General features: G+C 41.2%; 1 protein-coding gene across 7 annotated transcripts in view; it reads left to right on the top strand.

The window, feature by feature from the left end:
• TPK1 (thiamin pyrophosphokinase 1) overlaps positions 1–18,462 on the top strand; it is a 335,076-nt gene extending 316,614 nt beyond the window's left edge. For all 7 annotated transcript variants that reach the window (XM_072153371.1, XM_072153367.1, XM_072153370.1 and 4 more), the window contains one exon: positions 17,498–18,462. In XM_072153371.1, the coding sequence (XP_072009472.1) occupies positions 17,498–17,628 (131 nt within the window). In that variant the 3' untranslated portion in view covers positions 17,629–18,462. The remainder of the gene's footprint in view (positions 1–17,497) is intronic.
• Positions 18,463–27,182: the final 8,720 nt, after the last annotated feature.

Here is a 27,182-nt window from a genome sequence, read left to right as displayed (position 1 = left end):
TATCCAGCGTGATAAGGGGTGCGTGGACGCTAACTCCTCTCCTCAATCCCTCCTCCTTACTCATTACCCTCCTTTAGCATTTCCATTGCTCCCTGAGTCAGGAGGAAGGAAAGTAGGGATTGAGGTGATGACGAATAATACCTTTTGAACTGACCTTTCCCTGGGACTCACCACTTTCCGCTGACAGGGAGGTAGGTAATGTAAAATAATCAATTAAAAAGCAATTTTTAAACAAGGCATTTTTAAACAAACATGTCATAGGTTATTGGAACCTATTTTAAGGTAAAAATTCCCTTTAAAGCGTTCTAAAGTTATTAACGTATATCAGATTTTCAAAATTGGGCTTGGTCCTCAAAGTGGAAATTTTGTCTGTAAAGGGTTAAGGCCTCCACCCCTTCCTTTGTCAAACAGCGACAGAACCACCACCATCCTGAGCATAAGAAACATCAATGATATAAATGAATAAGTGACATGGTAATATGGAATTTTTTCCCAAAAAATTAAATAGAAATCTGCTCTTCTTCCCCTGCTCTGCAACATCCTACCTGTGGATTACACTTCATGTTCAGTGTGTCAGGTACTCTTCACGTTATCACAGAGCTTTTTGCATAACAGCTCATATAAAAAGTAAATGTTAATGAAAAGCACAGCAAAAAATGAATTATTGCTATAACTTACAAATAGTTGAAGATTTTTCATCTTTCTGTTCTATTGTCTGTGAAGAAAGCTCATTAGAGACTCCTAAAGCAGATTTCACACTGTACTAATGTTTTATCAATACAGTACAGCCTCGGGCATCTCCTGTGCTCTCATAGCTCTGCTTCTCTTAAATAGTAAATGTAGCAGAGCTGGAGTGGGGCTCGGCGGGTGATAGTGGGTGGTGTGTAATTGAGTTCATTTTGAGTGACACTTTGATTTTACTAGGGGAAAAAATACCATTACAATTGTGTCACTTATATTTCTCCATAGCTAGCTGTTTGAGCAGCATTTCACTGCTCCTTTGTGCTGTCAGTAGCGGGCCTCTTGCTACATTTCAAGTTTCAAAGGCAATGGTGGGAAGTAAGTAATTCTAAGCAAGGTAATTATGCACAAAATAAGTGGATCTTGCTGAGCTACACCCGGTAAAGAAGAGATTTTAAAAAAATATACAAATGGAATATTTTTGCATATATTTCTCATTTACCTGGCTCATATATATATATATTGAATTGTCGATATACACCAATCGGCCAAAACATTAAAGCTATTAAAGGGAATAACATCTAATGAGAATTGTCAAAGAGTGAAGTATAAGGTTGTAGGAGTTTGTTCTTGACTTTTTAGAAGTAAGAAGTGGAGCCAATATTATGGATCTCAGTGACTTTATGAGGGGCTGCTTGTGCAGTGCTCCCAGTATGCAGTGGTTAGTACCCAAGGCTCACTGATTTGGCTGGACTGTAAAAGTTAACCCCTTTGTGTTAGTGTTAGTGTTATTAATTTTTCATTCTCCGCCTTCAAAAATGTATCACTTTTTCATTTTTCCGTGCACAGAGCTGCGTGATGGCTTATTTTCTGCGTAACAAATTTTACTTCTAAGTGACATTATTTATTATTCCATGACTTGTACTGGGAAGCTGGAAAAAATTCCAAATGTGGTGAAATTGGCAAAAAAAACAGATTTGCGTCACATGTTTCTACGACTATAACTGTGCGCTCCAAATGATACACCTACTTTATTCTTTGGTTCCGTACGATCACTAAGCTAACAAATTTATATAGGTTTTTATTGTGGAATAATGTGTATGAAAAATAAATTAGTTTCACCATCTTCTGACGCTAAGAACTTTTTCATACTTTGGTGTACTGAGCTGTGCAAGATGTCATTTTTTGCAAGATAAGCTGACATTTTCATTGCTACCATTTTGAGGACTGTGCGACCGTTTGATCACTTTTTATTACATTTTTTATTGTGATAGAAAATGGCGTAAAAAATGGCGTTTCTGACATTTGGGCTCTGTTTTCCAGTATGGGGTTCACCACCAGTAATAACAGTGTTTATATTTTGATAGATCAGGGATTTTTGGACGAGGCAAAACCTAACAAGTTTGTGATTTCTACTGTTTATTTAGTTTTATATCAGTTCTAGAAAAGGATTTTTCATTACTTTTTTTTTTACTATTTTTTATTTTAATCTTTTTAACTATTTTTTAGACCCTCTTGGGTACTTTATCCCTATATGGTCTGATCATTTGTACTATATACTGCAATACTACTGTATTGCAGTACTGTATATGGCGTTTCTACATAAGGTTCATGTGTTAGTTTAACCTCTTCATGCTCTCTCCTATCACATCCAATCACACACAACTACTGTGCCAAAATAAAAGTTGGCCATTGTATAAATGTACTAGAACATACAATGTATTTTTGGAGGAATGTAGATGGCTGGGGTTGTGTGTGCATTGTTTACCTGTCACTAATGTGCACTTTGTGGAATGTCAGGTCAAGCATGCGATCTGTACATTCACTGTCTAAAAGGATGCAGGAGCGGGCCGCTGTGCTTTACAGTTTCCCATATTTCCATAGTATGGAACCGGGGGGGGGGGGGGGCGGAATACATGCTCATCTTCCTGCTACATCCATTAGTAAAAATGGGTGAATGGTCCTATCTTTAAGCAGAAACGCAGCCGCAATTTTGAAAGTGGCCATACTGGATCCAAAGAAAGTTCTATCTTCAAAACTGATTTCCACAATCAGATTTGCAATATCTTTTGTGACTCAAAAATTATCACCACAGAGATGTTCTGAAAATGCTTGACCTATAGAGATGAAAAAATTATTACCCCTACATGATGAAGGCCGTTACAGAAAAAACATCCAATTGTGCACCCATACAAATATTAACTAAAAGTGAGGAAATTGATCATACAGCTCCCAAAATGGTATGAATGAAACGTCAAAAAAATTATACTACAGTTTTGGGGGTTTTTTTTACAAAATTTTAACATTTTTCAAAGGCATTGTAAGGCATAAGAAGAAATCGAAATAATTGTGGAATTTCTGTGACGCTACTGCCGTTAAAATTACAGCTTAAAATTGTAAATCCCAGCAACTCTTTTAGATGCTACTTCTTTCATCTCCCCAGGTCATATAATTTTTTGGTTCTGAAACTTGTTTTTAAAAGGCTTTTTACCTTTCTCTTTCCTGTGGCTTGATGAGAAGATGATTAAAGAATGCAACGGTGCTTCGTAAACAAACTTCAATTTCCAGATTTACTCTGCATACACTCTCCTACGGAGCAGTGTATGCGTGTACACTGTGCGCACAGCTCCACGATTGACTGCATTGCAGGCAGCCAGAATTTGCACTGCAGGAGAGTATGATCGGCCGCGCAGCAGAGACAGATCGGTCCACACATGCGTAGGTTTTTTATGTTTTTTCAGTGGTTGCTTTCCATTAAATGTTTAAAATTTTGCACATAAACCTTCTGTGCGTTGAAAGCTTGGGCTGCTCCTTTTTTCATTTAAAAAATGTTTGCATTCATGGTTTAGTTAAATTTATTCAGCTTGCTTTTAATAATCATATTGTGGCCAGAACATGTGTTTCTGCAAGTTATAATTTGTAGTTACAGGTTTACTAAATTTCAGGGTGTGGTTACGCGTGGCATTTGCAGTGGTTTTTAAACACATTGCAGAAACACTTGTGTTTTACATTTTACCATGCGTTTGACTTGTTAGAAAGCACTTTTCTTCATTGATGAAGTGTAGGCAGCTATGAAAATGTTTACACATCTGCTTACACTTCAGCAATGAAGAAAAATCCTTTTAAACCAGCCACAGAAATGTAAAATGCATGCGTTTAAAAATGCATCACAAACGCCATATGTGACCGCACCCTCGTATGTCGTCATTTCCCTGGAGTTTGGTTAGAGTGCTAAAAAATTCAGGCCACGGCCTCAAATACATATGTCCAAAACATTCATAAGGTGCATAAAAGACCTACCAAAAGTCTGAACTATACAAAAAAGATACATGTCCCCTAATGTAGACTCACCGCACCATATCTGCCTACCATTGCCTTCAATGGTGGCTGTGATGTGGCTGCAGATCGTGTGGCCATATCATTGCAGTGTGCAGGTAGCATTATGTTGGATATAACAATGCGGCTGCTTCTGAGGTGAGTTATAGCTGCTAGTTTCTACCCATTAGCTCATGGGGAACTGAGAATTGGACATAAAGCCTACAGAAAGAAAACTGCAAAGTTCAAGTCATGGACCAGAAAACGTATCATCGATCACCTACTATACTGTTGTTTAAGGGACCTATGCTTACAGTAGATAGCAATAGAGACCATTGTATTTTGTACCATTGTATTTTGTACCATTTCACAAATACAATGCAACTCAAAGGCAATCAATATTTGCGTCTCTGGCCCTATATATCTAGTGTTGTAGAATAACATGTCTTAATATATTGACTTAAAAAAGAAATATAGAATAATTGTCCCCAAAGTCTTGTTATTGTCACTTAAGCAGCAGATCTGCCATTCCCTCCTGTAGGAAAAATTGTTGAAAAGAGTAGCAAATGTAGAGACATCTTGAAAATACATGAAGTCGGGATCCAAAACCACAGTTGAATAATGTTATATACATATTCTTGACAGGAGTTGAAAACGGTGTCAGAATTTGATGAGCTGTCATCTGATTTCTCACCTCCTGACCCGTCAGACGTTCGGCAATGCTGCTTATTATAAACTACTTGCCAGGAAGCTCACTTCTCATAAAGACTTCATTTTTTGTGCAATTGTAATAGTTTGCATGACCAAAGGGAAAAATACTGCGGCATTCTCTTATCTTATTCCAGCTTAACGCCAAAGCAATATTTCTGTGGGCTCCGTAAAAAAGGCTTTTACTTTTAAGACCTACATAATGGAGCTGTTTGTTATGGAGTTATGTTTGATTAAAGCTTCCCCTGTCTAATTTCAGGATTATGCTGCAGCCACTTATCATGCTTGTGCTAGCCAAATATTCTTCTCCTATGCAGAGAGCAGGGGGAAAGTGACTTCCTAAGGAACAGAGCTGTTTCTTTTATTATTACCATGAAATTATATTGCATTATTCAAAGGAGTTTTCAGTAGAAGCCTGCTACTCATGCTAAAGTTTACCAAGTAGGATTGCTGCAAATACCAGGTTACTATGCTCCAAAATGGTTTAGAGGCTTTTATCCTTTTTAGTCTGGATTTTAAAATGCTTTGTGAATTTTAGCTTAATTTTAAATTATGCTTAAAGATAATCAACCATCAAAATCCATCTACTTACAGATCCAGAGACTGTGACTGTTGTAATCTTCTTATATATGTTATCCATGGCCTTCCTCCTTCTAAAATACACTTTTACAATTATGCTAATGAGCCAAAGTGCTTTGGAAGGCAGTGGTGTTACCAGAGCCTCTATGTGCTGCAGATTCACAGGCGGCTACAATGAGCAGTACAGTTCTCACCCAAACCCTGCTCTTTCTCTCCTCCCTCTGCACTGCTTATTGTAACAGCTTGTAAAGCTACAGCACTGAGGGGCATTGGTAACACCCCCATAACTCCTCAGACTCATAAGAATAATTTTAAAAGTGGATTTTAGAAGAAAGGAAGCAGTGAATAACAAATATGAGAAGATGATCACAGTCATGATGCCTGAATCTATGAGTAAATGTCTTTGCTTGATTTTGATGGTAAATTTTCTTTAAAGGCAAAGTTTGGACTTTTGAGCTTTATTTTCCGCTACGGGGTTAAACACTGGGAATAAACTTTTTTTGTATTTTAATAGATCAGTGCTTTTGGGATGCGGCAGTATATAACATGTTTATGATTTTATTTATTTGTTTATGTTTATATCAGTTCTAGGATAAGAAGGTTGATTTGAACTTTTAGATTATTTTTATTTTTATTTTTTTACATTTTTTAAACTAAAAAAAAATATTATTTTTTGAAAGGTCGTGAAGTCTTATAAAGACTCCAGGTTGACATGGCATCTGATTGTCACTCGCTGATAGTGTCACTGGGAGCAACAATCAAAGCTAATAGCTGGCTTAAAGGGTTAACACACCACAATGCCAGCACTGATCACTGGTGTTACTGGAGGATGTTTGCTCCAATATTCAGCAAACACATGGATAGTATAGAGAGGGCTCATCCCTTGAACCCTCTTCATACTCCCATAACAGACCTGTGACATGCTAATACATCACAAGTCTTTAAAAAGTTAGACCATGCGCACACAAAAATAGCTATTGACACATTTCGGAGAAAAGATACATACTTGGTCATACCGGTAAAAGCACTAACTGAACACAGCAGCTTAAAAGCTTGCATAATAAAAGGAATATGCCCACCACCTGGCACAGAATAGATTAGGTGGAGGCACATCAGTTATAACCATCTGTAGATCATTTATTGAGCTGTGCTGATAATAAGAGACTTTATCAAAAGAGGGAGAATCAGTGGGGCATCTTTTGGCTATGGTGGTAAATGTACATGAAGGGGGTGCCCTACATTTCCCAGTTAGTTGACACCAATGGGGACATAGTGACAGAGGGTGTTGACATTCTTTAAATGCTGCAATGCTATTATAGAAACCTATACTTCTCGACAGTTGAGAACAGCTGGGTGATGCAATATGTTGATTTTCTTACAGTGCAGAGTCGTTAGGAGGAGGCAGGGGATCCTTAGAAAGCACATCCTCCCTGGGAGAACTTAAGGCTCCTTTACAAACAATTTCCAATTAAAAAACAGCTAGGATGGATTCTACAAGCTCCATAAAGACATTTTATTACCCCACTTGAAGGTGCTGGAAGGGTCTCCCAAACTCCATGACTGAAGCCATAATAGTTGTTATTCCCAAAGAAGGGAATGACTTGTATGACACTGGCTCATATTGAGCTAACTGGTTTCCTCCAGCAGACAAAGCTCTTTGCCAAAAGATTATCTATATGTGATTATTCCTGGTTGTCACCAAGCTGACACATCCGGATAAGACAAAGTTCATTCTAGAACACTCCACATCTACTAATCTGAAGAGATTTTATCTTAACATACAGCTGTCGGAAGGGAGGAGGGGAGACGGAGCCATTTTCTTGCTTGATGCTTTTAAGGCCGGGAGTGTGAGCACTTCTGAGCAGTAATGGGGAAGATGGGTTTTGTTTTAGTTTTACAGTATATTCCTCTGGTAGAGCTTGGGTAGACAGAAGTGGAGGGCAGAGTACAAGGCAGGACTTGCCCTTTGTGGCCTTTTCTATCTTGTGCTTGCTATAGAGCCCCTAGCTGGGCTGTTTTGAACATTGTCTGAGTTAGTTATCTTCAAAAGGGGGGAAATGAACGGACGTGTATTACTATGTGCAGAGGGTATATTTTTATATGTGGTCCTTTAGGCCTGGCTATGCATATTATCGCATCATTTGGTGCTAAATGTTGTCTAACTATTAACTGGGACAATTATAAAAATGGTGCTCATGCCCCAACAGTTGTACCTTCTACTATTTATTTATCTTCCTAGATCTATGGTTCTGAAAATCATCATAGAAGCACAAACAGGATGTGGTTTAGAGGATAAAATGTTCTTATTTAATTTGATTCTATTGTTCTAGCTGATAGAAAGCCAAAGATACAGATATGATGCTCTCCCTCCAGCATTTGGGGCAGACTCATCTTTGGCAAAAGACAGTTTCCTGCTCATTTTTGCTTCTCTTTGGAGAAGAATTTTTATAAGTAAACAGGTGATATTTCCCATTAGAGAGAAAATGATAGAAATGATATATCATACCATACCCAAAAGTGAAGCTAGTTTAGTGGAATAAAAGTAGGTGAATGGGCACTATACGGGTGTATAGTGAGCCTCAATGCTAAATCTGCAAGTACCTACTACACTGTATATATAGTACTTTCTTTTTATGTTACTGCTACCTCTGCTATAGCTATACCCCTGTGTGTACATATATATAATTTACAGGCGTATGTTCCCAATAAGGGCAATGGTTGTAGCGGTAGATGAGAAAGGCTCCTTGAAATATAAATATATATATAAAATAATCCTTAAGTAATACATGCCTAGTTCAGCAGAAAAACAAACAAACCTTAGTTTATCTTTTGGAAAATAAGCCACAGGGAATAGCACTGATTTTCTGAAGCAAGCTCTTCTGGTTTATCGCCCTGATGTATATTCTTAGTCGAACCATTTTCAGCCAACATAATGTTTAATGTAGCTTTGCCCTGCAGTTTTGTAGCATGCAGCTTGCACCTGGATAATATTTGACAAAACATCTTCATGGATTGCTACTGCTGACGGTGCAGACCTCAAGATAATAAATTAGTGCAAGAGATGGATTTAGCTAAATAGTAAAGCCTCATCTCTGCTGAATCTGCATTAATCCACTTTGCAAGGCTTTAATGAGGCCCAGAGATCAGGGTAAAGATATGTTTTCGGATATTGTGCATATTGTGGAATGCCAGAGGTTAAGTATTATGTAGGGGAGATACCGACGTTCCTAATTAGGATCTTCCAAATATAAACATTTGATCACTTTAAGAAGAGACATCCAAAATCTAACATCAAGATTGAACATGTAATGCAATATATAACAAAATTAGATAATCCAAATTATAACTCCTTCATTGGCAGTAGTCTGTGGGAGGGCTGAGTAATGACTACTGTAGTTTGTACAGAAATGATATCTCGGACCTTATGATCACGTATATTTATAATGGTAGATTGACATTATGAATCTAATTTAGACAAAGGGCATTGGTCTCAGTGTTTAAAGTCTAGAAATTATTATAAAAACATCTTTCAAAACCAAGTGGATTTACTTGACCCTTGGGCCAGAGGTGATGTCTGTGGTTAATTGTGCTGTGGTTTGTGAATGACCTACAGTGCTGACATTATCTTTGACATACCAGTACACTGCAGGCCCATTGAAAGTGGTACAGCACTCAGCAACGTCACTTCTGTTGTTCCATACTCATGCGGTTAGTACTAGGGACACCCGCTTGATGACACTCATGAAACTCGAAGTGTTTTTCAGATGGGCGTTCATCCTTACTGCTCTCCTACCTCCATGTATAACTGGTGCATGCTGTGGAGGACAAAGAATCTGTCTTGATAGCATCCACCTCTCTAAGGATATATAGTATCAGGTTAGATGGGTGGTGATTGTAGGTTTGGGTGTACCGCCATTCCCCGTTTGAAATCCACATGCAGGCTTTCACTTGCTATTACTGCGCCACTCACTTGGCCACACCACTGTGTTTGAGCTATGGACCACTGTCCTAGTTAAGCAGCATAACCTTTGGTACTTACTATGTACCTTGCTATATATGATCCCCTGATGAAAGGAACCTAACTGGCCCTGGAAACGTGTCAGAATTTTTTGCTAAAGGGCATGTTAGGGCAAACCAGCCACCTAAGCCATGTATATCCATTGAAATACCAATTACAGGCGTTATGGGCCTGGTGCTGTCAATCACACCACAATGCAATGAAATATCTGAGGTGCCAAATAGGTGATAATTACACTTTTGGCCATTATTCAATGATAGTGAATGCAGCTGCACAATGATCCTGAAGGGACGGATTTCTAACAACTATCAGGCTGCAGAACCTTGTGGGTCACAGTGTGTCTCTATTTAGTATCACTGGTTATTTGACTACAACATGACACTGTATAGCTCTAGCCCAAAGGTGGGTGAGGGAGAGAAGGTGCCATCAAGAACTGTCTGATGTTAAACCAATTATTTTATAGAATCCGAAGTAGTACATGCAAATGATACGCCTCATAACCTCTAGTACTTCCTGCTTCATTTCAGAATTGGCACATGTGAATCTTTTAATAGAGGACCAAAACTTTTATTATTTCGTTAATAATGCAGTTGAAAGTAAACATTGGGATGCACTTTATTAAAGGAAAATCGCTACATTCACTTATCCTGCCTGAGACAGATAGAAGCGAGACTTGAGACCTCCTATGGCATCTGTTCACCTGTTGTGCTCCAACTATGTTGGGATCCAGAACTAGCAACATATTTTTTACTCGCAAAACATGTAGCTACTTCCTGAACACAAGCATTTAGGTATAAATACATGTGTTTTTAGGAGTGACTCAACCCTGATGCACTTGATTCGTGTTTCAAAGCGCAATTTAAGGGCAACATGTGAACACAACCTACAACAAGAGCTGGATGGTGATTTACCTGATTATCTGGCCTGGGCTGGTTCTGGCCTTTCTGCTGGTTGAAGTGAAAGTAAAATGACGCCCTCCCATTGCAAGCAAATCTAGAAAAAGCATCTACAGCCAGATGAGAAAATTCAGACAATTACTAACAATTAAGAACATCCTCACACACCATCACAAATCATCAAAACCCTGTGTGTGACACTACACAGGCTGACGCTGTTTGACACACTAGGAATCAGTCAGTGACATTAGTGGCATCTAATCCATCAGGAACATAACAATCCCAAATAATTTATACCCCTAACACAACTGACAACACAAATAAAGCATCCTTTATACAGTATATAGCCCCCTAAATAAATTAAAATATCTACAGCACCCACAAATTATTATATATACCAGAGCCCCATCCCTAATTAATATATAAATATATATATAGCCAGAATCCCCTCCATAATTAATATATAGGTAGCATATACAGCCAGAGCCCCCTTCCAAATTAATATATAAATAGCATATACGTACAACCAGAGCCCGCTCCCTAATTACTATATAGGTAGTATATATAGCAAGAGCCTCCTCCCTAATTAATATCTAGGTAGCATGTATATACAGCCAGAGCCCCCTAAGACTAAAACTCACTTTCACCGCTCCCCCGCCACCTCCGTCACTACTCCTCTTCTCTGGCTCCTCACCCAGCATCCACGTCCTCTGTGTAGTGCCACAAGCCAGTGCACATAATGGCGTCATGCTGCCCTGTGTCACGCAAAGCAATGCAGGCATGCAGGTTTGTACTGCACCTCTAGGCCTATCAATTACATTGGTAATTACGCGGATGTAATTGATTTTTACAGTAGTATGGACTACTGGCGATCTGCCGTCTGAGGGGGGATCTTCATCCCACCTCATGGCAGATGCGGTCCTGAAATAGAACTGTCTTATATCTCTCTACTTTCTCTCTTCCTCCCCATCTATAAATTCTCAATACGTAAGAATGTTAGGTGTTTGTTTAGTTTTATATTGATCACCGTATAGAAAAATATACGAAAATATAGATTTTAAAATATCCTAAATTATTAGCATTACTGACAGTGGCCACTCTTATCTCTTCCTGTTTCCCGGAGATAGACCATAAACACAAACATTTTTGGAAAATAGATATTGACATGGAGACATTTTTGGAGATACAGTAAAAATAAGGTAAATGTGTGTAAAAGCTGACCATTTCTTTATTGCACTATTGTTAGATTGAAAATAAAATGTTAAGCCATGTTTTAAATTTGAAATAAGAAAACTCCTTTAAGTCTGACTTTTGCATTTACAATTTTACTGTGTGTAGAACAAGAAAAACTCTTTTTTTATTACTATGTTTTGTAAGTTCTTTGGCTGCAGATGTCTTGAGCTGTGAAGTTTTCAGTTCAAAGTGTCGGGTAGTTGTTTCCCTGTACAAAATATGAGTTTTCAGAATAAATTCTGTAGGGACGGAGAACTCTCATAAATAAGTCAGAAATTTATCAAAGCACGTTCCCCTCTATAACTGTTGGATCAGACTGAGCCATCATCGAGGTCATTCGTGGATGTGCAAGGTGCGTGCAGTATAGAGACAGGGACTGGGAACACACTTGGTCTTAGTCTCTCTCTTCATCTCTGTGTGCAGTATCTATTCAAGCAGTTACTTTGAAAACTGTTCTTAAATGTTCTTTAAGTGCCTCCTAGTGGCTGACTTACAACATACCACAAAATGCTGAATGTTGGATTAAGATTTGCTGTTCATAGTGAATTTTTCATTTACATAAGAAAATCACAGTAATTCAGAGCCTAAAAAAATCTTTTTGCAATAATTTGGTATAGGAGTTATAGGTTGTAAGACTAAAATACTATGTAAGAATTTAAAAAGGAAAATGCAAGTGATGATTTATACTCTAATAACTTTATTAGTTAAAGGGAAAATATGGTTTCAGCAAATAAAGATAAATTCCTGAACTGAATTTAAAAAAAAAAAAAAACTGCAATTTTTAAGCCAAATCCATAAGGTGGATCTTAAAGGACATCTACCACTCGATTACTGATGGTAGACTGTCCTCAAAAACATGCTTATTACCTCTAGGGGATGATGGGACACTCTTTGGTTAGTTCCATGGATGTAGTTACAGGAAATTTTTTTTTTTTTAATATGTAAATGAGTCTGAGGTTTTCAGACTCATGACTCCGCTGTTCACTAATTATGCATGCCCCCCCCCCCCCTGGCCACTCAATATGCAACCCGTGCAAGAATTCCTTCCTTGCGCAGCCCGCAGGTTACTGGTGTGACTGTGCAAGGAAGGAGTTCTTGCAAGTTCTCATCAGCCAGCGGGACAAAGGGGTGTATATTGAGTGGCCGGGGGAGTGCTTAATTTGAGGACAGCAGAGCCATGAGCTGCTCAGGTGATGCAAGTGGGAGCGCCTCAGGCTCATTTACATATTTTTTATTTGGAATTTTGCAGTCCTGGAACTAACAAAAAAAACACTGCCAGCAACCCCTAGAGCTATAAGCATGTTTTGGAGGACAGTCTCCCATCAGTGATCTGGTGGTAGAGTTCCTTTAAGTGTGCCAATAACTGCACCTGTTATCCAGTGAATGGTTCATACTGGGGTCCTTCTATATACTGGAGGATTATTCAGAAATGTATGCAAATAGCATGTTAGGAGTTAGGGCTAGAGAGGAGACATGCTGATTTATCTGCAGTCTTGAATGAGGTGCCATATGAAAAGTACGTCATTACAAATCGGTTGTTGGTTGGAGGTTGGTTAATGTACTCAAGTATACAAAGACATATTAGCCCTGTTGTTTCTGAGTGTACAGGCTTGCCATGGCCAACAGGTTTGGTCCCTGAGTTAGGTGGGTCCTTGAGCTAGATGTATGCTTTGTACAATTTTCCACATACAGCATGGTTCAACCATTGCATGTGGTTAATTTTGCTTTATTAAGGATACAAAGGCTGACTAGTATAACAATTATATGGAGGTCCAGCCAACCAGCATCATTCCTCTTTAAAACCTAAGTTCAAGTGCCAAAGTAGAACAGGCTACTACTAAGAGAAATTTGTTTGTCTACATTTTAAGGAAATCTACAATCACAATTAATGATAAACCAGAGACCTCAGATTTGTTATACATGACCTCCTCCCAACTCCTCCTCCCTCCTCCAAACCAACTTTTAAAATGCTACTAATGGGCCTGAGGGACTACCCTAGCACTTTTGTGATCTGTCTTTACAGACTGTTACACTGTCTCCCCCTCCCCCTCCTCCCTAGCAGGAAGTGCTCACTGCACAAGTGCTGAGGAAGCATGGGGGAATGAAACTGTGTAACAGTCTGTACAGCCATATCACAGAGGGGCTAGGGTAGCACATCTGGCTCATTAGCATTAGTTTAAAACTTTATTTTAGGAGGAAGAAGTCTATGGATAACAAATAGAAGAAGGTTACCACAGTCACAGTGTCTGGATCTATGAGTATGTTTCCCTGCCTTATCATGATGAATTTTTATGGTAGATTTCCTTTGAGGAATTTGCAAACATGTAGTATCTGTAGGTATCTGTAGTACATTGATTGTAGAATTGATTCTAGAGGTGGCCACTAGGCATCCCAGTCTAACAACATGTACTTTACACATTATTATGAGTACAAATGATGTAAAGGCTTAACAAAAACAAAAGAATCGCCCCCACCACCACCACAGGCGTCAGAGGTGCTCGGCCTACTTCTATCCACATTGAGAGGTACCATAGTACAGAAACTTTCTAGCTGAATCAATGCCATCAGTCTCAGCTCATAAGGTAATCTTGTAATCTTGAGTCTACCTATTATATCGTTTTGCAGATACCAAACTGTAGAGGTAAAGGGAGTGACTAACCCCACTTTTCTATGAGTATTGTGCTTTATGGAAGACAACCTAACAGCTAGTACAGGTAGTACCCGGGTTACGTACAAGATAGATTCTGCAGGTTTGTTCTTAAGTTGAATTAGTATGTAAGTCACAACTGTATACTTTAAAAATGTAGCTCCAGGCAAAAATGACTATTGGATTTTAAAAATGTTGGGTTGTCATGAGAACCAGGATTAACAATATAGATTAATTGCAGACACATGTGATCACTGTTATAGCTGTTTATTGTAGACTAGGGCTAAAGTACAGAAAATTACCAACATCCAGAGGTCTGTTTGTAACTAGGGGTCGTTTGTAAGTTGGGTGTTCTTAAGTATATGTCCACTAGGCAGCCAAGTGCATAGAAACTAATAATTAGAGAAGGCCTTTGACACTGTCTCCTGGCCTTTCTTACAAGCGACACTGAACCGAAGGAACTTTGGGAGGCCTTTTCAAATTGTAATTGACTCGCTATACACAGGTTCTTACACAACAATCATGGTAAACAAAAAGAACACCCCGCAGATAGATATATTAAGGGGAACCAGACAGGGCTGCCCAATAGCCCCTCTCCTTTTTAACATTTCTCTAGACCCTCTTCTTTATCACTTACACACCACCTCCAGTTTTCAGGGCATACATTTGGGAACCAGAGAGATTTGGGTCTCTGCCTTCGCGGATGATCTATTACTGGTAGTATCTGACCCTAAGACATGGTTACAACCATTGCTGGAGGACATAACCAGGGTAGGCCGACTCTCAGGATATTCCTTAAATTTAGATAAAACAGAGGCCCTACTATTGTGAGTCCCGGCTAGACCCCTCTGGACAAGGAACCTTCCCTTTAAGTGACAGACTTCCTCCATCACATACTTAGGTGTACAGATTACCAAACACAGTTGTTCGTGGTGCACAGTTTGCCCCTTAAGGAGCTACTCACGGTAAAAGACCGGTCCACACAGTCTTTGAAAAAGTCCACAGAAATAGAGAAAATAATTTCACTATGACCGGAGCTCTTCAGGAACGCCCCGGAAGAAGCCTTGCTGGCGAAACCCTGGGTCGGGCGGATAGAAAGCTAGCGTCCCGTTATGTGAATTTGTGATATGCGCATTTTTAATGGATTTTTGTAAATAAGATGAATTGAAATAAATTTTAACTTTATTGGAACGTACCACACCATCTGCCTGCATATTTTCTTCCAGCTACAATATAATTAAAGGAGGAGAATGAGAGTGCGATGGTGCTAGTCTGAATGGTGACATACTTTCAGCAGGAGAAACTGAAGATTGGTGCTGTTCATCGGTGTTTTAAGATAGAATAAGAGGGAGAAGAAGAATTTTTGGAGCTCCGGTCATAGTGAAATTATTTTCTCTATTTCTGTAGATTACCAAACAACCTGCCAAACTCTACAACACTAACGTAACCCCCTACATACAAAACCTGGAACAGACTTTCTCCAAATGGCAGTATCATTCCCTCTCTTTCATAGGTAGAGCCAATCTGCCTAAGCTGCTGCATCTCCTACAGTCTGTGCCATTGACTCTCACACCCAAAGACTTAAATAAAATAGACTACCTCTATCAAAAATTCATTGGGGGGGGGGCGTCGGCCAAGGACAGCATTCCACATCCTCCTGGTTTAGGGCTGGAATTCGCACGGTGGCGCAGTTGTTACACAATACCGATAGACGAATCCTAACAATTACAGGAGAAATTCCCTGACTTGCAGATTGCCTTTTTCCCATACATGCAGGCCTCACATTACGCTACAAAGGTGTTAGCAAGCTTGAAATGACTGAAACCCCAGCTGCAAAGCCTGGTTTTATAGGACCAATGGTCAGTACAAACAGATCTCCCTAAACTATGCCCTCCTTCACCCCTCGCTGGACTATGAGACATCACCTGATCCCCTGACTAAGTGGCAGTCAGATGACCCATGTATTAGCCCATCACAGCTCCTGAGTGCCATGGTTAATGCCTATAGATCCCTGCCTTCGCCACGCCACGCCCTGCCTCCAGCTGTGGCATCGCTCTTACATCACTCCAACTAGAGGGTTTCATATGTGTATATACGACACAACAGCATGCTGGAGATGTCAGGAGGAGGGAACCGGCCTTTACCATTGTATGTGGGCATGTTCAGTTATCCAACCTTTCTGGCACACAATTATAGCCTTTACAACCAAATATCTTACAAATTATGTCCCTAGAGACTTGCTGTGGGCCATCTTTGGGTACATAGATACGGAGACACAACGTTGTACCAGAGGGTGTCAGAGACTACTGACAGCAGTAGCAGCTGCGGGATATAAAAGCATCCTCCAAACCTGGCTCAGCCCCACAGCGCCCCCTATCAGAATGTTTATAGACAAGCTCACGTATATAATGCGTATGGACTGGATAGAAGCCTCCCTGAGTAGGGAAAACCGAGTACAATCTTTTTTCACCACTTTGGAAAGTTTTATCAGTGTGCTGTCACCAGAGATGAGGGGAGAAATCAGAAATTGCTTTGTGAACACAGTGTGGTACCAGGAACGACAACTTGTGGGGGATACCCTGTGGAAATCGAACAAGTGTGGTAACATTTCATGCTTGGACTGGGGTGGGGTGGGGGGGCGTAAACCCTGGAGATGAGATGATGAGCGAGTGTCATAATTCTTGGGTTTTATTGTGTGTTAATTATTTTGTGTTTCCTAGCCCCTCTTTCCTACCTCCCCGTCCCCCATCCGTACCCCCCAGAACAGGATATAACTATTTTGTAAGGTCATTAGTCTGCCAGTCTATAACTCATGATTATGGACCTCCAAGCTGAATGAAGACTCTACTACTGGCAAGTGAGGACTAAAGCTGTTAAGTGGAACTAATTGAATCTTGATGGCCTACTGAACCCCTTCCTTTTTTATCTTGTTTTTTTCCCGCTATTTCCCATGGGTCCTTGACCCAAAGTTTGTATTGATGACCCTATGTAGGGGTTCTGTTCTTTTGTTTCATAAAAATTTAATAAATACAGTTCTAAAAAAAAGAAACTAATAATTAGATGTGGAAATGCAGAATACAAGTCGCATCATGTTCAGGAATAGTGCTGCTCCTCATGCACGCACATACAGATAAAATTGAGTATCTCTATTACCATAAAGGTTTCTGCTTGTGGTAAGGACTATGGTAAAAGAACAGCATGTGATGTCCCGTTCACTCAGGCGCAGCCTTACAATAACACAGCATGACGAGTTAGCTCCTTGTGGAACATTTTCTCCTTTCCTGATGATATTGAAATGTTCTTTCAGCTCAGACGCTAAAGTAGTAGATAATTTAATAGTTTTCTATAGAGAGAATAAAATCTTTTATTTCTCTTCACTAAAAGGAGCCATAAGTTATATTCTTATTTCTTCCATTTTAGCTGCTGGGGTGTTGAAGTTTGGAGCTTTGGTCAGCACATCAAACACTTATGATGGCACTGGCATCGTCACGGTGGAAACTGACAGCCCTCTGATATGGACCATGGGCTTAAAGACAACAAATGATGATTGATGACAGGTACAGAACATCTCGCTGGGAGCAAAGCTAAAAATAACACTGTAGGTCAAGAAAGGTCTTAAACATCTGTCAAATACCTTAAGAAAGAGAAGTTTAAGGACCAAACTTTAAATTTTAGAAACTGTAACTACCTATCCATTTGTCTGTCTATACCTTACTTTAAGGGGTATTCTCATTTTGGCAAATTAATATTTTTGTTTGCATGATGAAAAATGTTACTTTTTTCCAACATACTTAATGTATCAATTCCTTCACAGTTTTCTAGATCTCTGCTTGCTGTCATTCTATAGAAAGCTTCTATGATGACTTCCAGTGGATATAAATCTGATCATGGTCACACAGGTGCACAGCTCTAAGTATCACAGAGAGTAATGAGAGCTGTGGGTTACTGTATAACGAGCCGTGCACATGTGTGACTATGGTCAGATTTCTGGAAGTAAACATAAAAGCTTCCAATAGAATGACAGCAAGCAGAGATCTAGAAAATCGCAAGGAATTCATATAGAAAGTATATTGGAAAATTGTATAACTTTTCATTATTCAAATAATAGCATTTATTTGCTGAAATGGCAACACCCTTTTAAGAATATTGGACAAGCGTGGAAACAGATTAATGTTATTGGTTTAAATAGTATTTATTTATTTCATTGACCCAAAGTCCCTGTTTTCAGAAAAATCTGATTTATACCCAAGTTACGTTAAACTAAATGTTCTTCACCTCTTTTCCTAACACATTTTTGTACGTTTATTCCATGTGTAAAGTGCCTGTATAATGTTTTCCCGTTTCGAAAATGATGAAAAGAAATTAAACAAGTTTAATTATAATCAGTTTTGTGTATTTTCCAACTAATTTCTCATCTTTTAACATGATGTTTGATTTGACTTAAGAATAATAACAATAAGGGAATTATTGGCATAGTAGTGATTAACCAATGTGCGGGAAACTGGGGATCTGCATAGTCATGTGTGTTTTTCTGGTGTTTATGAATCTTCTACGGGCTGATTTCTATTTCCTGTATATTAACAGGGTCTGATGGAATGGTGGGAGGGGCTAAGTGGAAGGGTAGCTGATGGTGTGGGGGGGGCGACTGAGTAGATGGGGACCTGTTGGTGTGGGGGAAGACTGAGTGGATGGAGATCTGATGGTGTGTGGAGGGGACTGAGGGTATGGAGATCTGATGGTGTGTGGAGGGGACTGAGGGTATGGAGAGCTAATGGTGTGTAGAGAGGACTGAGGGGATGGAGGGCTGATCTTGTGTGGAGGGGACTAAGTGGATGGGGAGCTGATGGTCTGTGGGGGGGCTGAGAGGATGGGGAGCTGATGGTGTGTGTGGGGGGACTGAGTTGATGGGGACCTGTTGGTGTGGGGGTTGGTGTTGGTGTGGGAGCTGATAGTATGTGGGGGGACTTAGAGCATGGGGAGCTGATGGTGTGCGGAGGGAGCTGAGGGGATGGGGAGCTGATGGTGTTGGAAGGGGACTGAGAGGATAGGGAGCCGATAGGGTATGGGGAGCTGATGGTGTGTGTAGGGTACTGAGTGGATGGGGAGCTTATCGTGTGTGGAGAGGACTGAGTGGATGGGGAGCCGATGGTGTGTGTAGGGTACTGAGTGGATGGGATGTTGATGGTGTGTGGGAGGGACTGAGGGGATGGGGAGCTAATGGTGTGTAGAGAGGACTGAGGGGATGGAGGGCTGATCTTGTGTGGAGGGGACTAAGTGGATGGGGAGCTGATGGTGTGTATGGGGGGACTGAGTGTATGGGGAGCTGATGGTCTGTGGGGGGGGGGCTGAGAGGATGGGGAGCTGATGGTGTGTGTGGGGGGACTGAGTTGATGGGGACCTGTTGGTGTGGGGGAAGACTGAGGGGATGGAGAGCTAATGGTGTGTGGGTGGTACTCAGTGGGTGGGGAGATGATGATGTGTATGGGGGGGACTTAGAGCATGGGGAGCTGGTGTGTGGGGAGGACTGAGTGGATTTCGGAGCTGATGGTGTGTGGGGGGGACTGAGGGGATGGAGAGCTGATTGTGTGTGGAAGGGACTGAGGGGATGGAGAGCCGATGGTGTGTGGAGGGGACTGAGTGGATGGAGAGCCGATGGTCTCTGGAGGAGACTGAGTGGATTGGGAGCTGATGGTGTGTGTGTGTGTGTGTGTGAGAATTGGGTGGATCAGGAGTTGATGTGTGTGGGAGGACTGAGGGGATGGGGGGACCTCCTCAGCTGTTTAAAAGGTGCAATTGCATTGACCGTGATATTTAACAGGTTAACACTGGTGATTGGACCATGGGTGTTAGAAAGGGATGTCCGCCGTAAATTTCAGTCGACATTCTGTGTTTCCTGATGCAAAATCAGGCGCTGAGCTGAACTGGCTATACAATTGTTCCATTGTGCTACTATTAAAGGGATATTCCAATTTTGGTAACTTACTGTGTTAACTTATTGTGTTTATATTATGAAAATTTTTCCAATTTTCCAATCTACTTTCTGTATAAATTTTTCATGGTTTTCTAGATCTCTACTTGCTGTCATTCTATAGAAAGCCTCTATGTTCACATCCAGTGGACAGAAATCTAAACATGATCACACAGGTGCACGGCTCATTAGTATCATAGAGAGTATTCAGTGCCGTTTCTCATAATGAGCTGTGCTTCTGTGTGACCATGGTCAGATTTCTGTCCCCTGGAAATAGACAATAAAACTTTCAATAGAAGCACAGCAAGCAGAGATCTAGAAAACCATGAGGAATTGATAACATACAATAACATTTATTTGATGAAATAGGAATACCCCTTTAATACTGGATACAACAGCCTTGTAATATGAGTTTGTTCTATTCACAAGAAGACTAATAGGAGTTAGGCCCCTGGACTCGAACATATGTATACCAACAGTCTAATAACCAAGAGAGCATAACGCTGCCATGAAGAATGTTCTCCCTGTATTTTATGCTTGGTAATAATTTCTAATTATTTTTATTTTTTACATATTAGATTTGGCTGCACAATACACTGATAGAAGGAATTGCTGCTTTAAGAAATGTTCACAAAGGAAAATAGGACACATTGGCCTCATTCACTCAAAAGCTGAAAAATCAGATGGCTACACCACTGTTCTTTACAATTTCTGCATTTTATTGTGGCTCTGCACCATTTGTCAAAGCAATTATTCCAGCAGGGTTTGTTGATATGTGTACCATATTACAGCGTGTTATTTCCCCATTGTGTGCGGGCTCTGTGTATGGTATTTAGACATTAGCACTTTAGCAGGTCTCACAGTTAGATGTAGGGTTTCTTTTATTTGTGTGCTCACTTTCAGCCGGTCTGATGGGAAGTTAATTGTTCATTCACATAATGTGGGATTTAGGAAACTGTTTATTTTGTTTTTTTTACAGCTCTTAGAGAATAGGTGAGGGAAAAAAGCGTTCTTTCATTCACAACCTACTTTTAGAAAGCTAGTGTTACTATAATGAGGATATTGAGAAATAATCAGGGAAGAAATGAAAGAAAAAAAACAATATATAAAAGAGCTTTATAATTTGCAGCGACTCTTTAATGCCCAGGCCTTACACAGAAGAAATACTATATAATATGATACTAAGATGCTAAGTCTAGAACCACCTCAAATATGAGTTGCCAAAACAGCAGAAATAAAGTTGCGGCATTTGGCTACTAGGACCTCTAACGTGTGCACTGAACACTGTATATGAATATGTCTATTAACAGACAACCAAATTTTCACTAATGAATATTATGACAGGTTCCCACAGCATTTATACGGCACTAACTCTTGCCCACACTGGTTTTAGATAATAAAGGCATAGTTCTTCTCTCCAGAACATTGTAAGTCTGCAGAAGGAGCAGCTAGTCCCAAGGATGTGTGTTATTTATATGCATATCAGCGCAGCATGTCCCTCATTCCTTGCTCCCTTCGGCTGACCACATCCTCTGCATTGCCAAAAGGAGGGGGATAAGGAACATGCCAGCAAACATGAGCTGTGGCAGGGTGCCAGCTAGGCATGTGGGCAATAAGGACCTATCATTTGGTTTATTAGTGAAACTCCCTTTAAATGGGTATTCCCAGAAAGACAAGATTCTTAAATATACTTAGGATACCAAAATAACATTCTCTAATTCACTGTTATTAAGAAAAATAAAGCATTTTACAGATATAATTCCAACCTATCAGTCCTGCTATTTACAATTTATCAGTTCCTGGATATGAACATGAATCTTATGACTATGGTCAGATTCTTTTCATGAATAACTTTACTTGTCTGCACACTGCAATACTGTCTGCCTACTTCACTTCCCCCTGCATTATAAGACCAGCTCAGACACAGGCAGTTTATTCCAGCAATCAGATGCATGCAGAGACTTACTCTAATAGCTACAGGCAAGATAAGGTCTTTATCTGAGGGAGGCATATAGCAGATCTGTCTCTGTGTGTTAGCAAAGCTGTGAGTGTCATGGTGTTTTATATGCATCTCAAGGATCTCATAGAAAATGAGAGATGAGACAGGTCAGAGATAGTGTGTCAGATACTAGTAGAATGTTCAGAAGCTATATGAAAGCGTAGATAAACCCTTCACCCTGATAATCTTAGCACATTGTGAGCTCACAGCATCTGTGAGGAATCATAAACCCCTTTAATGAGAAATTAGGAACTTATTATTATAAACTTATCTTATCTAGAACTCAGGAAAATAAATTTAGAGATGGGCAATACCCAGAAAAGATTTGAACCCCTTTCCGCTCAGCACTGTACATGTACAGCTCAGAGGACTGTTAATTAGCACTCTTCCAGAGCTGAACCGCCATCAGGAAACACGGGATATTAACTGTAACTTTTAGCTGACATCCCCGGGTAACACCCATTGTCAGAGTAAGCTCCGAACCCAGGTGGGGACTTGTTAGATACTGTGGTCAGTGTGACTGGGGCATTTAAATGGCTTAAGGGGGTCCCCCCTAGGCGTTCTATGGCAGTCCTGGGGTCCTGATCGGACCACGCACTGTAACCAATACAAGAAGATTGGGGAAATTATATTTTAAAAAAAACTATTTCAACTTCAGGCATAAAGGTAGAGTAGAAAAGCACCCACATTGGACTCTCTATTTCCGCCTTGCCTATACATTGATGTAAAAAATCTAACTAAACCATGTTGGTTAAAATCTATTGGTAACCATAAATGTGGTAAAGCATGTGAATACATACAAGTAGACACACATATGAAAAAACCTATTAACACCTACATCAACAGTAATAAATTGTATATTGTCTACAGCTGTCAGTTGTATTGTAGTATACTGTGTAAGTGATGAGACCCCCTAGGGGGCCTTAAATAATAGCTGAAAAAAAAAATTAATTTAATTTGCCAATTCTACCACATTTGGAATTTTTTTCCAGCCCCCCAGTACACGGCATGTTGTTAATATTAAATAGTGCCACTAGAAAGTACAATGTCCCCATGGATAACAACCCTCATAAGCTCTATACACATAAAAATCTAAAATATATGGCTTGTAGAAGGAGGGGAGTAAAAAAAACCAAATCGCAAAAACCTCACAACTACTGGGATCCAAGGAGATCTATAAATAATTGATTACTAAGAGGCCACTGTGTAGAATAAGATGGGGCATTATACAGGTTATATAATTCATTTGGGGCTGCTTACATATAGTTTTCACATAAGGCAGCACTCCCAAGTAGTTAAACAAGTGTGGTTGTCCTTTATTCCACCATTTACAAAGTTTCAGCTGTTTAGCAGCCCTTGTCAAACATACTGCACACTATTGTATTATTATATATACATATACACACATACGGAGCACAGTGACATCATAGGTTTATCAATTAATATAAACTAAAAAACATAAAAACAATACCTGATTAAACAATAAATGCAATCACCAAAGTATGACAATTATTACACACATTGTTATAATTTTGATGACTGCATTTATTTATGATAACATACATAAAAAACAATACCTTATCTTAATGAATAAACCTATAATGTAACTATGCCAGGCTGTTTCTCCTGATGGGGGCACTATTGCGATTGGGGTCATTAGAAGATGGACCTGCAATGGCCCTGATGTCACACATCCCCACTCCCAGAGTTATAACAGGAAAGTGTCCCCTGCTGAGGGGAGGGGTGTTCCTATACACATCCTCCTGCAGACAGGTGCCATCTCTGTGTCTGTCCAGAGGTTTTGAGGCTTCTCTCTGTGCCGTTGTATTGTAGCTGAAATACGTTGTGGTTAGAGATGAGCGAGTATACTCATACCGGATTTCGCCGGCTCGAGATCAAACATTTACTTAAAGGAAACCTACCACTTGAAGTGGCAGGTTTCCGATGGCAATACCGGGCACCAGCTCAGGGTGAGCTGGTGCCGGAGCTTATTTTCGTTAGTGTTTTAAACCGCAGTATCGCGGTTTAAAACACTTTTTACACTTTATAGCCGGCGCAGGCAGGTACGCGCTCGGCGCTTACCATGCGCGCGGCTCTCATTCACTTCCTATGTAGCCGCGCGCACGGTAAGCGCCGAGCGCGTACCTGCCTGCGCCGGCTATAAAGTTTAAAAAGTGTTTTAAACCGCGATACCGCGGTTTAAAACACTAACTAAAATAAGCTCCGGCACCAGCTCACCCTGAGCTGGTGCTCGGTATTGCCATCGGAAACCTGCCACTACAAGTGGTAGGTTTCCTTTAAGAAAACACAGTGAAGAACAGTGAAGAATACAATGAAAACAGTGAACACAGGATTATTTAAGTGAAGAACACAGTGGGGGGGGGTGTCTTGGTAATGGCGGCGTGAAGACGAGCTTTCGTCCTTCAGGCGCCATTACCGGCGATCGAGGGACTCACCCGCGGAGAAATATGTCCTCCAGGGGCGGAAGGAACACGGGGAGGTTGGCGACCCCTGTCGGCTCCTGTTCGGGGGCCTCCGGTCTGGGAATGGAGCGCTTTCTGCAGCCGCAGAGCATGGCCTACTCTCCTCCAGCGGTGCCACGTGCGTCCAATATGGCGCCCGGACACAGCCCCCGCTCTGCTGCCACACAGCCGGCGCCGCAAGAACTGCAGACCGAGCAGCCTGGGGAACAAGGCTGGGATACCCTATCCCAGCCACAGGTACAGAGCAGCCAGCAGCCCCTGCCAATACCCTCCTCAGGGGAGCCCATGGCCCTGACCCCAATGCACCCCAATGACTCTTTGGGTTTAGCCTCATCATCACAGGCCTCCACACTAGGGGGAAATATGCCTCATGTGCCCATGGCCTTGGAAAATCCAGGGATTAACCCCATACAGGCAGAATTTCAGCTACTGAAAGAGCTGATACAAGTCCTCCCCACCAGGCAAGACCTGGACTCTGTGGTTCAGAGGCTTGAGCTTTCACACAATCAGGCCTTAGAGGAGGTCAAAGAGGAGCTTGAGGAGGTCTCTATGCATACTACGAATGCTGAAAATACGGCCTCTGCGCTGGATGCTCGTGTCACTGCCCTTGAGACAGAGATGAATCAGTCTAGAGCAGTGATTTTCAACCTGTGTGCCGCGGCACACTAGTGTGCCGCGACACAAGGTTGAGTGTGCCGCGGGGGAAAGTTGCCCGAACTAGGCTGCCCCGGTGTCGAGCTGCCGCCGCGCCCCCGTATTTCTGCCCCATACTTACCTCCAAGTCCCACGTCGGCGATCCGCCCGTCTTCTGTAGCTCCTGTACCGCGCGGCCCATGTCACGTGACTGACGCGACCTGACGTCAGGTCGCGTAAGTCACGTGACCAGAGGCGCGCGGTGCAGGAGCTACAGAAGGTGAGCGGATCGCCATTAGGAGTGAAGGAGACGTCAAGAAGACATCAAGGGTAAGTATATAGGGTTATTATTTGTATAGGAAAGGCAGCTAGGGTTTTTTTTTTTATTAGTAAAGGTAGGCTGGGGCTTTTTATTTGTTAAGGGGGGCCTCTAGGGCCTTTTAATTAGTAAAGGGGGGCCTCTAGGGCCTTTTAATTAGTAAAGGGGGGCCTCTAGGGCCTTTTAATTAGTAAAGGGGGGCCTCTAGGGCCTTTTAATTAGTAAAGGGGGGGCTCTAGGGCCTTTTAATTAGTAAAGGGGGGCTCTAGGGCCTTTTAATTAGTAAAGGGGGGCTCTAGGGCCTTTTAAATAGTAAAGGGGGGCCTCTAGGGCCTATTAATTTGTAATGGGAGACCGCTAGGGCCTTTTTATTAGTAAAGGGAGGCTGCTAGGGGCTTTTTATTAGTAAAGGGAGGCATCTAGGGGCTCTTGATTAGTAAAGGGAGGCCGCCAGGGGCTTTTTATTAGTAAAGGGAGGCATCTAGGGGCTTTTTATTAGTAAAGGGAGGCCGCCAGGGGCTTTTTATTAGTAAAGGGAGGCAGCTAGGGCCTTTGTATTAGTAAAGGGAGGCAGCTAGGGCCTTTTTATTAGTAAAGGGAGGCAGCCAGGGGCTTTTTATTAGTAAAGGGAGGCAGCTAGGGCCTTTTTATTAGTAAAGGGAGACAGCTAGGGCCTTTTAATTAGTAAAGGGGGGCTCTAGGGCCTTTTAATTAGTAAAGGGGGGCTCTAGGGCCTTTTAAATAGTAAAGGGGGGCCTCTAGGGCCTATTAATTTGTAATGGGAGACCGCTAGGGCCTTTTTATTAGTAAAGGGAGGCTGCTAGGGGCTTTTTATTAGTAAAGGGAGGCATCTAGGGGCTCTTGATTAGTAAAGGGAGGCCGCCAGGGGCTTTTTATTAGTAAAGGGAGGCATCTAGGGGCTTTTTATTAGTAAAGGGAGGCCGCCAGGGGCTTTTTATTAGTAAAGGGAGGCAGCTAGGGGCTTTTTATTAGTAAAGGGAGGCAGCTAGGGGCTTTTTATTAGTAAAGGGAGGCATCTAGGGGCTTTTTATTAGTAAAGGGAGGCAGCTAGGGGCTTTTTATTAGTAAAGGGAGGCCGCCAGGGGCTTTTTATTAGTAAAGGGAGGCAGCTAGGGGCTTTTTATTAGTAAAGGGAGGCATCTAGGGGCTTTTTATTAGTAAAGGGGGGGCATCTAGGGGCTTTTTATTAGTAAAGGGAGGCAGCTAGGGCCTTTTTATTAGTAAAGGGAGGCAGCTAGGGCCTTTTTATTAGTAAAGGGAGGCAGCTAGGGCCTTTTTATTAGTAAAGGGAGGCAGCTAGGGCCTTTTTATTAGTAAAGGGAGGCAGCTAGGGCCTTTTTATTAGTAAAGGGAGGCAGCTAGGGCCTTTTTATTAGTAAAGGGAGGCAGCTAGGGCCTTTTTATTAGTAAAGGGAGGCAGCTAGGGCCTTTTTATTAGTAAAGGGAGGCAGCTAGGGCCTTTTTATTAGTAAAGGGAGGCAGCTAGGGCCTTTTTATTAGTAAAGGGAGGCAGCTAGGGCCTTTTTATTAGTAAAGGGAGGCAGCTAGGGGCTTTTTATTAGTAAAGGGAGGCCGCCAGGGGCTTTTTATTAGTAAAGGGAGGCAGCTAGGGCCTTTTTATTAGTAAAGGGAGGCAGCTAGGGCCTTTTTATTAGTAAAGGGAGGCAGCTGGGGCCTTTTTA

The sequence above is a fragment of the Engystomops pustulosus genome, chromosome 5 (assembly GCF_040894005.1).
Source record: "Engystomops pustulosus chromosome 5, aEngPut4.maternal, whole genome shotgun sequence".
NCBI lineage: Eukaryota > Metazoa > Chordata > Amphibia > Anura > Leptodactylidae > Engystomops > Engystomops pustulosus.
The sequence above is the reverse complement of the archived record's forward strand: the minus strand, read 5'-3'. Positions and strand labels throughout refer to the sequence as shown.